The sequence below is a fragment of the Danio rerio genome, chromosome 19, assembly GCF_052040795.2.
Source record: "Danio rerio strain M-AB ecotype USA chromosome 19, GRCz13ab, whole genome shotgun sequence".
Classification (NCBI taxonomy): Eukaryota; Metazoa; Chordata; class Actinopteri; order Cypriniformes; family Danionidae; genus Danio; species Danio rerio.
In genome coordinates this window covers 48,952,028-48,965,000 of record NC_141039.2, presented here as the reverse complement: position 1 = coordinate 48,965,000, position 12,973 = coordinate 48,952,028, and the positions used below count along the sequence as shown (strand labels likewise).

General features: G+C 34.0%; 1 protein-coding gene across 8 annotated transcripts in view; it reads right to left on the bottom strand.

Moving 5' to 3' along the window:
* med30 (mediator complex subunit 30) overlaps nucleotides 1-10,615 on the bottom strand; it is a 39,012-nt gene extending 28,397 nt beyond the window's left edge. For 2 of the 8 annotated variants that reach the window (XM_087294107.2, XM_087294110.2), the window contains exons 1-3: nucleotides 10,384-10,615; nucleotides 8,838-9,044; nucleotides 5,474-5,632 (exon numbers count right to left, since the gene is read on the bottom strand). In XM_087294107.2, coding sequence (XP_087150233.1) covers nucleotides 5,474-5,632; nucleotides 8,838-8,999 — 321 coding nt within the window. In that variant the 5' untranslated portion in view covers nucleotides 9,000-9,044; nucleotides 10,384-10,615. 8 annotated transcript variants of the gene reach the window in all.
* Between the last annotated feature and the right edge of the window lie 2,358 nt (nucleotides 10,616-12,973).

Sequence of the window (12,973 nt, the reverse complement as noted above, 5' to 3'; positions counted from 1 at the left end):
TGTAAAACATATGCTAGATAAGTTGGCGGTTCATTCCGCTGTGGCGACCGCAGATTAATAAAGGGACTAAGCTGACAAGAAAATGAATGAATGAATAATAATAATAATAATCCACAGTGGCTCAGTGGTTAGCACAGTCGCCTCACAGTAAGAAGGTTGCTGGTTTGAGTCCCAGCTGGGTCAGTTGGCATTTCTGTGTTTGCATGTTCTCACGGTGTTGGTGTGGGTTTCCACCAGGTGCTCCGGTTTCACCCACAGTCCAAACACATGCGCTATAGGTCAATTGAATAAACTAAATTGGCAGTAGTGTGTGTAAATGAGTGTGTATGGGTGTTTCCCAGTACTGGGTTGCAGCTGGAAGGGCATATACTGTGTAAAACATATGCTGAATAAGTTGACGGTTCATTCCGCTGTGGTGACCTCTAATGAATAAAGGGACTAAGCCGAAGGAAAATGAATAATAATCCTTTGTTTACACCTATATTAAAGTCAATGTAAATCTGCATTTCTCACTTCTATAAGCAATGAACAGCAGAAATTATCTATAATCTGAGCAGGAAAATCACGTCCAGCTCTCTGCATCTCTCATATTTGGTGGCTCTGCCGTCTACAGAGCAGACCTCACAGTGTTCAGACCTTCACACGCCAGCGAGAGGGAAAAATCTGATCATATGAAACACAAGGGAGGGAGAAACACAGAAAAGCCCCTGGCAGATCTGTGGAGGAGGTGAACGCAGAAAACCACAGACGAGCGAACAGCCAAGAACACAGGGAAAAGACTCAAGCCGAAGCTCCAGGACTGATTTAATTAGCTGTGTGCTCTACATGTCCAACAAACTTCAGAAAAACACAGCGTTCCCCATAGGAGGGATCCACCTGTGGGCAGCGAGCAGAGAAAGAGCAGCTACTTAAAGGTCCCGTTAAATTAAAGTAACGTTTTTTAGATGTTAGTTTTTAGGATATCTAAAACAGTGACAAAATTCACGTTCAGAAGATATAAAACTGTGATATCAACATGTAGAGCTTGTAGTTTGTCACTTCAGCCTACATTAATCAATGGTTTTATTCACGTAACCTCATACTTCAGTTTCTCATCAAATCTGCTGACCAATCAAATGCTCTCTGGTATCTGGCATGCCCCGCCCCTTCTCATTTGATACGCTTGTGCTCACTCTCACTAGCAGAGCTGTGAGAAAAAACACACGCTACAGGCTGTTTTCTTTAAAGGGGAGGAGCTGTATGTCAACAATAACATACAACAACATAAAAATAACAGTAAACAAGAAAATTTATTTTAAAAATTATTAAATAAAATAAGAACTTAAAGCTTGTTAAGTAACCCAACTGCAGTTGGAATAAATGAATGCAAATACCAGCCACCTCAGCCGCTTCCTCATCACCTTAATACACACACACACACACACACACACACACACACACACACACACACACACACACACACACACACACACACACACATACATATATATATATAGTTGAAGTCAGAATTATTAGCCCTCTGAATTATTAGCCTCCCTGTTCATTTTTTTCCCAATTTCTGTTTAGTGGAGAGCAGATTTTTTCAGCACATTTCTAATCATAAAAGTTTTAATAACTCATCTCTAATAACTGATTTATTTTATCTTTGCGATGATGACAGTAAATATTTGACTAGATATTCTTCAAGACACTTCTATACAGCTTAAAGTGACATTTAAAGGGTTAACTAGGGTAATTAGGTTAACTAGGCAGGTTAGGGTAATTAGGCAAGTTATTGTATAATGATGGTTTGTTCTGTAGACTATCGAGAAAAAAAATAAGCTTAAAGGGGCTAATAATTTTGTCCTTAAAATGGCTTTTAAAAAATTTAAAACTACTTTTATTTTAGCCAAAATAAAACAAATAAGACTTTCTCCAGAAGAAAAAATATTATCAGACATACTGTGAAAAATACCTGGCTTTGTCAAACATAATTTGAGAAAAATTTAAAAAAAAGAAGAAGAAAAAATTCAAAGTGGGGCTAAAAATTCTGACTTCAAATGTATTTATATATATATATATATATATATATATATATATATATATATATATATATATATATATATATATATATATTTATATATTTATTTATTTATTTATTTATTTATTTTATTTTTTTAAGAAGCTTCTCCTGCTTACCAAGGCTGCATTTATTTAATTACAAATACAGTACAAATTGTAAAATTGTGAAATGTTATTGCACTAGAAAATAATAAAGTAGTTTATAATTTAATTTAATAATTTATGCCAGTGATTTTAATGATGAATTTTCAGTTTCATTACAGCAGTCTTCAGAGTCACATGATCCTTCAAAAATCACTTTAATATTAATTATTATTATTGTTATTATTATAATAAACAATATTATTATTAATAATGTAATAGTAATAAAAGCAATAATGGCTGGACTAATAATTCCATTTAAAAATACATACAATAAGTAATAAATAAATATTTAATAAATAAGTATTTAACAAATTAACAATTTATTTTACATTTATTAAATGCCGGCATAATGAACAGAATAGTGTTCTTTAAAAAAAACTAAAACCGATCTCAAACTTTTGACCAGTAGTCTAAATATATAGTTTTGTTATTAATTTTTTTTTTCTTTTGGTCAAAAATGGTGTAATAAATGTTTTCTATATGCATTGAAGTGGAGATAAAGCACATGAAGATGTCTTTACAGTATCTTTATATATAATTTTCTCTGATTTCATAGCAGAAAAAAACAAACCTTGGTGGGGAAAGAGTTAATCATTCCCTAGCACTACTCTTAATTTAAAAAATCTAAAGTAAACCACTTTAATAATCTAAAAGGAACCTATTTAATTATTATTTTCATTTTAAAATACATATTTTGTGCTTTAAATTTGTAATTAAGCTGCATGTATGCCGTTACTCCCCAACCCACATCAGTACTCCAGCTCCAGACCCTGAAGGATGAGTGTGTTCTGCCTGAAAACAATAATCCAGTGAGGTTTGATTACGTTTGAGTGCATGGAAAAACTGAGGTGGTAACTGAAATGACATGGCTATTTCTTTTTCGGCTGTGCAGGAAATTCCAGCTCTGATTGTCGGGGTTGGAAAAGCGCTGACACGAGGGACTTCACCAGCTGTTCATTAGTGAGCGCCGCAGCTAATTAGCGAGGTGATGAGGTAATGCCGCTGTAACTCCATTATCACAATTCCTGTTTGGAGAGAAAACGCAACAGGAGTGAAAGAGCACACCTGAAACGCAAACACACGAGGCCAGACGCCGAGCCAGAATAAATATGCTGCAGTAATGAAGAAAACTCTTATATAGGCTCCAGTTTCTGCTACTGCAGATCTAATGACTTTATTCTCCTCAATAAAGCAGAGCGACTGCACAAATGAATGGTGTAATCATAACTACAGACCATCTGTGAGTCCAGCTCAATGTGAGTCAATAGTACTAAAGGCCAAATTTATGACATTTATACATATACACTTTACTTGTACCAGGTTGGACCCCTTTTGCCTTCAGAACTGCCTTAATCCTTCATGGCGTAGATTCAACAAGGTACTGAAAATATTCCTCAGAGATTTTGCTCCATTTTGACATGATAGCATCACACAGTTGCTGCAGATTTGTCGGCTGCACATCCATGATGCCAATCTCCCGTTCCACCACATCCCAAAGCTGCTCTATTGGATTGAGCTCTGCTGGCTGTGGAGGCCATTTGAGTACAGTGAACTCATTGTCATGTTCAAGATACCAGTCTGAGATGATTCACGCTTTATGACATGGTGTTATCCTGCTGGAAGTAGCCATCAGAAGATGGAGACACTGTGCTCATAAAGGGATGGACATGGTCAGCAACAATACTCAGGTAGGCTGTGGCGTTGACACGATGCTCAATTGGTACTAATGAGCCCAAAGTGTGCCAAGAAAATCTCCCCCACACCATTACACCACCACCACCAGCCTGAACCGCTGATACAAGGCAGGATGATCCATGCTTTCATGTTGTCTGCGCCAAATCTGGCCCAACCATCCGAAAGTGTCAGCAGAAATGGAAACTCATCAGAGCAGGCAACGTTTCTCCAATCTTCTATTGTCCAGTTTTGGTGAGTCTGTGTGAATTGTAGCCTCAGTTTCCTGTTCTTAGCTGACAGAAGCGGCACCCGGTGTGGTCTTCTGCTGCTGTAGCCCATCCGCCTCAAGGTTGGACGTGTTGTGTGTTCAGAGATGCTCTTCTGCAGAGCTTGGCTGTAGCGAGTGCGTATTTGAGTTACTCTTGCCTTTCTATAAGCTGGAACCAGTCTGGACATTCTCCTCTGACCTCTGGCATCAACAAGGCATTTGCACCCACAGAACTGCCGCTCACTGGATATTTCCTCTTTTTCAGACCATTCTCTGTAAACCCTAGAGATGGTTGTGCGTGAAAATCCCAGTAGATCAGCAATTTCTGAAATACTCAGACCAGCCCGTCAGGCACCAACAACCATGTCACATTTAAAGTCACCTAAATCCCCTTTTTCCCCCATTCTGATGCTCGCTTTAAACTGCGGCAGATCGTCTTGACCATGTCTACATGTCTAAATGCATTGAGTTGGCTGATTAGAACTTTGCGTTAACAAGCAGTTGGACAGATGTACCTAATAAAGTGGCCGGTGATAGTAATATATATATTATTGGACAAGAAGTGAGACAAAAACACAATGCTTACTGGCTTCCAACATTCTTCAAAATATCTTCTATTGTGCTCAACAGAAAAGAAGTTTAGTGTGAACTGTCCCTTTAAGAAGACAGTGAGTCAATATGATAAATGTACAGACACTTCAGTCTTTCTGATTAGCACTGCTGCAGTCCAGAGTAAGTGTGAACCGCTGACTTCCATAGTAGGAAAAACAACTGCAAAAAATGGCTTACGTTTTTGTCTGGTTTCTAGCCCAAATATCTATGAATTCTTAAATCAAGAAGCATTTTCTAGACAAGAAAAATATATAGTCTTATTTTCAGAAATAATTATCAATATTAAGTGAGTTTTACTTTAAAACAAGCTAAATAATCTGCCAATGGGGGCAAGCCAAATAAACCCATTTTCACTTTGAAATAAGAGTATTTTGCTCACCGCATTGGCAGATTATTTTGCTTGTTTTAATTAAAAACTCACCTCATTTTAACATATTACGTCTGAAAACAAGACTATATATGTTTCTTGTCTAGAAAATGCTTCTTGACTTAAGAATTTTTAGATATTTGGACTAGAAACCAGACAAAAACTGCTTGCTGTCTTCCAACATTCTTCAAAATATCTTCTACTGTGTTCAACAGAAAGAAGAAAGTCAAACAGATTTAAAAGTGAACTGTCCCTTTAAGAAGACAGTGACTCAATATAACAAAAGATCAGACACTTCAGTCTTTCTGATTAGCACTGCTGCAGTCCAGAGTAAGTGTGAATCTGACCTCAGGAGGGATGGGCTCCAGACCGGCGCAGTTCTCATTGCATTTGTCATAGACGAGACGGAGCTTTCGGAAGAGGACCGAGAGTGTCCGCAAATGCTCCTGCAGCTTCCCCAGCCGGTCCTGATGAGTGTTAGGATGATACGTCACTCCGTTCGGCAGCTGAGAACATAAGGGGTCGCCTAGATTACTTGTAAGTGGGGTATATGCATTGGGGTTTTTAATTTTGGGTCAGTAAGTTCAAATACGACACATTTAGATCTGATTTTTCATGTTTACCTTCAGCTTCTTTGTCTTTTTAGTTAGTCAGGGTGATCAGAATACATCCAGTGTTGAACAGAGCAACGTTTAGTGTTTGCAAAGCTTACATTAACACTTGTGAAAACCTGTTAGTGATAAAAATAAACTAACAGTTTGAACAGACACTGAATAAAAAAACACTCAAAAGCAATAAAATTTAATAAAAAATGATGAAGAATTCAGGCACGATTTTTAAGATTATGTATTTATTGTATTATGCGTGGTGTAGGGCAATGAAGTGGCTCAGTGGTTAGCACTGTTGCCTCATAGCATAGTATTGGTCGCTGGTTTGAGTCCCGGCTGGGCCAGTTGGCATTTCTGTGTGGAGTTTGCATGTTCTCCCCGTGTTGGCATGGGTTTCCTCTAGGCATGGGACGATAACCGTTTTCAAGGTTTACCGCAGTTTGGAAAAGTCAAAGTTTTAAAGCCACCGAAATTTTGTTTTATCCTTCCTTTATGTCACGGGTGCCCAAACTTTTTCGTATGAAGGTTCAAAAATCAAACATCATTATGAGCCCTTGACTGAAGATACTGTAAATATAGACGAATTACCAACCTACGTCACACGTGGCCAAGATTGCAAAATAAATAAATAAATCAAAGACAATTGTTGACCAGTTTGAAATAAATAATAAATAAATAAATAAATACATAAGTGAAAAAAATGTTTGAACAGCTTGAAATAAATAAATAAAAAATTAATTAAATAAACAAATAAATTTAAGAAAAGTTTTGACCAGTTTGAAATAAATAAATAAAAAATAAATAAAAGATACAATTTGAACAGTTTGAAATAAATAAATAAAAAATAAATAAAAGATAAAATTTGAACAGTTTGAAATAAATAAATAAAAAATAAAATATAATACAATAAATGAATAAATCAAAGACAATTGTTGACCAGTTTGAAATAAATAATAAATAAATAAATACATAAGTGAAAAAAAATGTTTGAACAGTTTGAAATAAATAAATAAAAAATAAAATATAATACAATAAATGAATAAATCAAAGACAATTGTTGACCAGTTTGAAATAAATAATAAATAAATAAATACATAAGTGAAAAAAAATGTTTGAACAGTTTGAAATAAATAAATAAAAAATTAATTAAATAAACAAATAAATTTAAGAAAAGTTTTGACCAGTTTGAAATAAATAAATAAAAAATAAATAAAAGATACAATTTGAACAGTTTGAAATAAATAAATAAAAAATAAAATATAATACAATAAATGAATAAATCAAAGACAATTTCTGACCCGTTTGAAATAAATAAATACATAAATGAGTCAATAAATGAAAAATATAAAGGGCTGCAATAGCAAACATGTCATGTGTGTGGTAGGATGCCAAATTTGACTTAACTTTTACCGTACACCACACTGCTTTAATGCCAACTGCATACGTCTTTGGGTACAAGGGAGCTGAATGAAGTGACGACGTAATTAGAAATGCTGGACTCTGCAGTTCTCATGTCATATCAGGTAAGTTCACGCTATGCTGAATCATACTCATTACTCGTTTTTGATTGCAGCAATCACTTATGGTGAATTAAACTGCGGACACTGGATGCTCAGAATGAAACAATATTAAGGTAAAGTTGGTTTTATATTCACACATTCATTCAGTGATAACTTGTGACACACTCCCTATAGTGTTTACCACGGCACTTTGAATATTCGGTCTGGGATTCGGCCGCTCGCTTTAACGTCAATTTTGCTGAATAACTGTGCTTATCACTGGCTGACGAGCTGTTATAATATGCTGAAAGTTACAAACATGGTAATTTGTCTATACTAAACTATATTACATTAAAGTTGCCATGCATAATTTATTTCCTAATATTTCTAAATAAATAGAAAACATTAATTTAAATAGTGTAAGATAATGCACTATATATTTAAATTATAACTTATTGCGCAAAAAAAAAAAAAAAAAAAATTCACATTTATACCACAGTGGAGTTAAATGCTACTCTAGTCGAGCAGAACCTGCCTTTTGATTTGATTTGCTCACCAAAGTTTCTGCACTGTCGGGTAACAGTATGAACATTGAAACGAAAACTAATTCATGATTAATTTATGATAAATTTTTGCCATTTAATTAAAACATTTAATTTTTAGGCAGCTTATAACAATAAATCAAACAAAGGGTTTCATTAAATTTGAATTGACAATCTCGAAACATCCCCATTATTCTCCCTCTCTTCTCTTTTACAACTATTTTATTTCGTGTTTTAGGACAACAGTATCTCCAGCTGAAAAAGGACCCTCCACATCAAAATCTACTGTTCCAAAATATTTTAAAAGTTTCTCAAAATAAAATATGTTGTGTTCAATAGGAAAAAAATGTTGTTGTTTTTTACACAGACATAAAAAAAAAAAAATATATATATATATATATATATATATATATATATATATATATATATATATATTTTTTTTTTTTTTTTTTTTTTTTAAGAGCGATAATCACAATACCGTGATATTTTTATCCAAGGTTATCACACCGTCAGGCCCATGCCTAGTTTCCTCCGGGTGCTCCGGTTTCCCCCACAGTCCAAACACATGCGCTATAGGGAAATCGATCAAATAAATTGGCCATAGCGTGTGAGTGTGTGTGTGTGTGTGTGTGTGTGTGTGCGTGTGTGTGTGTGTGTGAACGAGAGTGTATGGGTGTTTTCCAGTATTGGGTTGCAGCTGGAAGGTCATCCGCTGTGTAAAACAAGTGCTGCAATAGTTAATAATAATAATAATAATATATTTTTTTATTTATATAGCGCCTTTCCAGAGCTTAAGAAAACTTTACAAGGAATGTGACAAAAAGATAAACAAACATACATGGTCAAATATAACAAACTGGAAATTAAAGTATTAAAGTAAGATAAAGTGGTCAGTTTGGCAGATCAGAAGCGAAGCATTCAGAAAATAAGTGAGTCTTAAGTAAGGATTTGAATTCAGAGATATTATTAGCAGAGCGGAGTTGTCGGTTCATTCCGCTGTGGTGACCCCTGGTGAATGAAGGGACTAAGCCGAAAGAAAAAGAATGGATGAGCTTTGCTGACCTGCATGTTTCTGAGCAGCTGAAAGATCTCCATGGTCCGCAAGACGATGTCCTGCACCGTCTCCTGACCGATCCGACACAGAGATGCAGTGTTTACATCCCGAGCGGCCTGAGTCTGCTGCTGCTGCTGGCCAGAGAACTGCGCCAGCGGAGGAGTCGTCATTGAGAAACACACCTGAGATCCTTGTCTATACACTGGCACTCATGTCTGTCATAATTACATTCAATTACAGAGAGAATTTAGAGTTAAAGTCAGAATTATTAGCGCTTTTTTTTCTCAAATAATTCCTAAATGATGTTGAACGGATTCAGGATTTTTTCACAGTGTTTCCTATAATATTCTTTTCTTCTGGAGAAAGATTCATTGTTTTTTTTTCACCTAAAATAAAAGGAGCTTTTAATTTTTTCTAAAAATGCTTGGTGATTTCCAAAAGTCTAAATAAATGTATTGAGCTATTAGAATTAGCATATTCTATACAGAGCCCACAGTAAAATAGTGTATAATGGTTACATAAAAAACAACATCATGCAACTAAAAAGCCATCAGCCTTTCAGTGATCTTTTTCATAGGATTGCTGTGTTTACATTCATCCATAATATGCTTGATTATATATACAACACTGTAAATGTTGACTGTAATGTGTCAACATTTATAAAAGGATTAGGAACATGACTTCAACATCCAATATAAACATTTTATGCAGAATTGTTTGCAAATTAGCACAAATTTAATTCATTATTTTGAGAAACATTTGAAATAATTTACAATACAAATCCCTGCTGAAAAATCCAGCTTAAACCAGCCTAGGCTGGTTGGCTGATTTTAGCTGGTCAACCAGCCTGGTTTTAGAGGGTTTTTAGCCATTTCCAGCCTGGTCTTAGCTGTTCAGGTTGGAAAATGACCAGCTAAATCCAGCTAAAACCAGATTGACCAGCCTGGTTTAAGCTTGACATAGCTGGTTTTGGCTAGGCTGGTCAAGATGGTTTTAGCTGGCCATCTCCCAGCCTGACCAGCTAATACCAGTCTGGAAATGGCTAGAAACCAGCCTGGAAATGGCCAAAACCCCTCTAAAACCAGGCTGTTCGACCAGCTAAAACTAGCCAACCAGCCTAGACTGGTTTATGCTGGATTTTTCAGTAGTAAAAATAGTAGTATTTCAGTATTATTAGTAGTATTTAGTAGTTCAGTAGTATTTTTCATATGCGTACAACTCTAATCAACTGTGAGGAAATCCTGATTAATATTGGCTCATTTATTTTCCCCTATTTACATGCAGTGTTTGCTTTAAATACTGAACCAAACACCCATAATACACATATAAAAATAATGCTTTAAGAATGACCTAATAATGTAATGTATTTTTTATTTAATGCCATGTCCGCAACCAAGGCTATCTTCATGGCAGGAAACTTTCAATAATAAATATACCATTTAAAACCAACAAACAAATGAATACATGAATTAAATAAGATTTTTAGTGTTGTAATTATCTAATAAAGCCGTTAATATAAAACAACAAGCTATAAAGGCAAATGTAAACACGTACAGTCATGGAAGAAGCCAAACATATGGAAGGTTTACATTGAGCTGACAACATTAACGCTTTAATATCTCAAATAAAGCGCTCAGCCATACTGTCTGTGTGAAGTAAAGACAAAGGCATGTTATTCGCCAGAACACATGAAACATTAAACGCGTTAAAATACCTTCTGCCGTTAGTTTTTGTGTTGTTGACAAGACGTCATTCCCTCCGCGCTGTGATCTCGTCTGACTCCGCCATCGCGAGACCTCACGAGGACTCATTTCACTAAGCACCAGAAGTGCTTAAATTAAACTGTTTGTATAAAACTAGTTGTTTTGATCAAATTAATTTGCGTTTGAGTCCATTGTAATATAAACAACACAATCGTACGAGCTTGCATGGCAGATATTGTTATTAAATATGTTGGACACGAGAATAGGCCCTTTCGCTGAGCGAGCAGCGCCATCTGCTGTTCACTCGTATTGTGCACACATAAACATGATTTATTTTGATTTATTATGACTTAAATCAGGCTAACTCATTCATAAATCATTCTCTCACTGTCTTAAACGATGTTTATGCTTAAAAACTAATCTATGCCACTATAAAGTATCAACATGAAACAATACTATAGTAGTAGTGTTTTTGTGAATAGTAGCCTAATAATGCATAGATACTAATGACATTGGCTTTTGAACTTTTCCTGCTCGTTATCAAACTATTTCATAACTATAACAAGAATTCAATCATATCTTCACGTTAAAACGGCTGTCATAACATTATTTTTCAATATGTTGACCTTTTTGGATTCTCTCCCTGCTGAAGAATCCAGCTTAAACCAGTCTAGGCTGATTGGCTGGTATTAGCTGGTTGACCCGCCTGGTTTTAGAGGGGTTGTGGCCATTTCCAGGCCTGGTTCCACAGCCTGGTCTTAGCTGGTGAGGCTGGAAAATAACCAGCTAAATCCAGCTAAAACCAGCTTGAACAGACTAGCTCCCAACCTGGCTAGGCTGGTCAAGCTGGTGTTAGCTGGTCATATCCCAGCCTCACCAGCTAAGACCAGGCTGGAAATGGCTGGAAACCAGCCTGGAAATGGCCAAAACCCTTCTAAAACCAGCCTCGACCAGCTTAGGCTGGTTTAGGCCGTTTTTTAGTAGGGTGAAGCTATAGAAATTAATAATGTAAAACAGGAAATACGTTAGGACCACTGTTATTGTTTACATTCCTCAATATGGTCTATTGTATAAAGTGTGTACTGTGTATATTAAAACATGTACGACTTAATGCTACAATATACTGTTCACATGAACTGATATAACTGATAGATGAACTGCAGTGTGATTTAATTTTTACTACAGTAAACTGTGGTGTTTTGTAGTATAATATACACTATAGTTGTAGAAATCTACAGTATTTGGTCGCTTGTTTATATTACTTTAATTGCTGTATTACCATAGAAACTATTAAATCACCACAACAGATTATTTTAGTATTTATAATATGGTTAATAAACACTATAGTTGGCTATTTACTTTAGTATTTCTTTCATCCGGACACCTAAATCAGTGTTTTATCGATTATCACTTGTCTTAAACCACATCTGATTAACAACTTCTCAATAATTAAAGTTGAAAGGTTTGAATGTTACCAGGTTTTTACTATGCATTACTGCATCTACACTAATTTAATGAATTGAGAAATTATTATATTATATTATATTATATTTTTTTATTTTATATTAATTTTACTATATTATATTGTATTATTTTATTTTATATTATATAATATTGTTATATTATATTATATTATTTTATATTAATTTTACTATACTATATTACATTATATTATATTCTATAATTTTATATTATATTATATTATATTATATTATATTATATTATATTATATTATATTATATTATATTATATTATTTTATTTTATATTATATTATATTAATTCTACTATATTATATTATATTGTATTATTTTATTTTATATTATATTGTATTATTTTATATTATATTATATTATATTATATTTATTATATTGTATTATTTTATATTATATTATATTATATTAATTATATTATATTATATAGTATTATTTTATTTTTTATTATATTGTATTATTTTATTTTATATTATATTATATTATATTATATTATACTTATTATATTTATTATATTATATTGTATTATATTATATTATATTATATTATATTATATTTATTATATTATATTATATTATATTATATTTTATTATATTATATTATATTATATTGTATTGTATTGTATTGTATTGTATTGTATTATATTATATTATATTATATTATATTATATTATATTATATTATATTATAAATTTATTATATTATATTATAGAATTTTCCAGGTCAAAAACAATCGTGAATACATTAAAACAGGGGTCACCAATCCTGGTCCTGGAGGGCCGGTGTCCCTGCAGGGTTTAGCTCCAACTTGCCTCAACACACCTGCCTGGATGTTTCAACTATACCTAGTAAGACCTTGATTAGCTTGTTCAGGTGTGTTTGATTAGGGTTGGAGCTAAAATCTGCAGGACACCAGACCTCCAGGAACAAGTTTGGTGACCCCTGCATTAA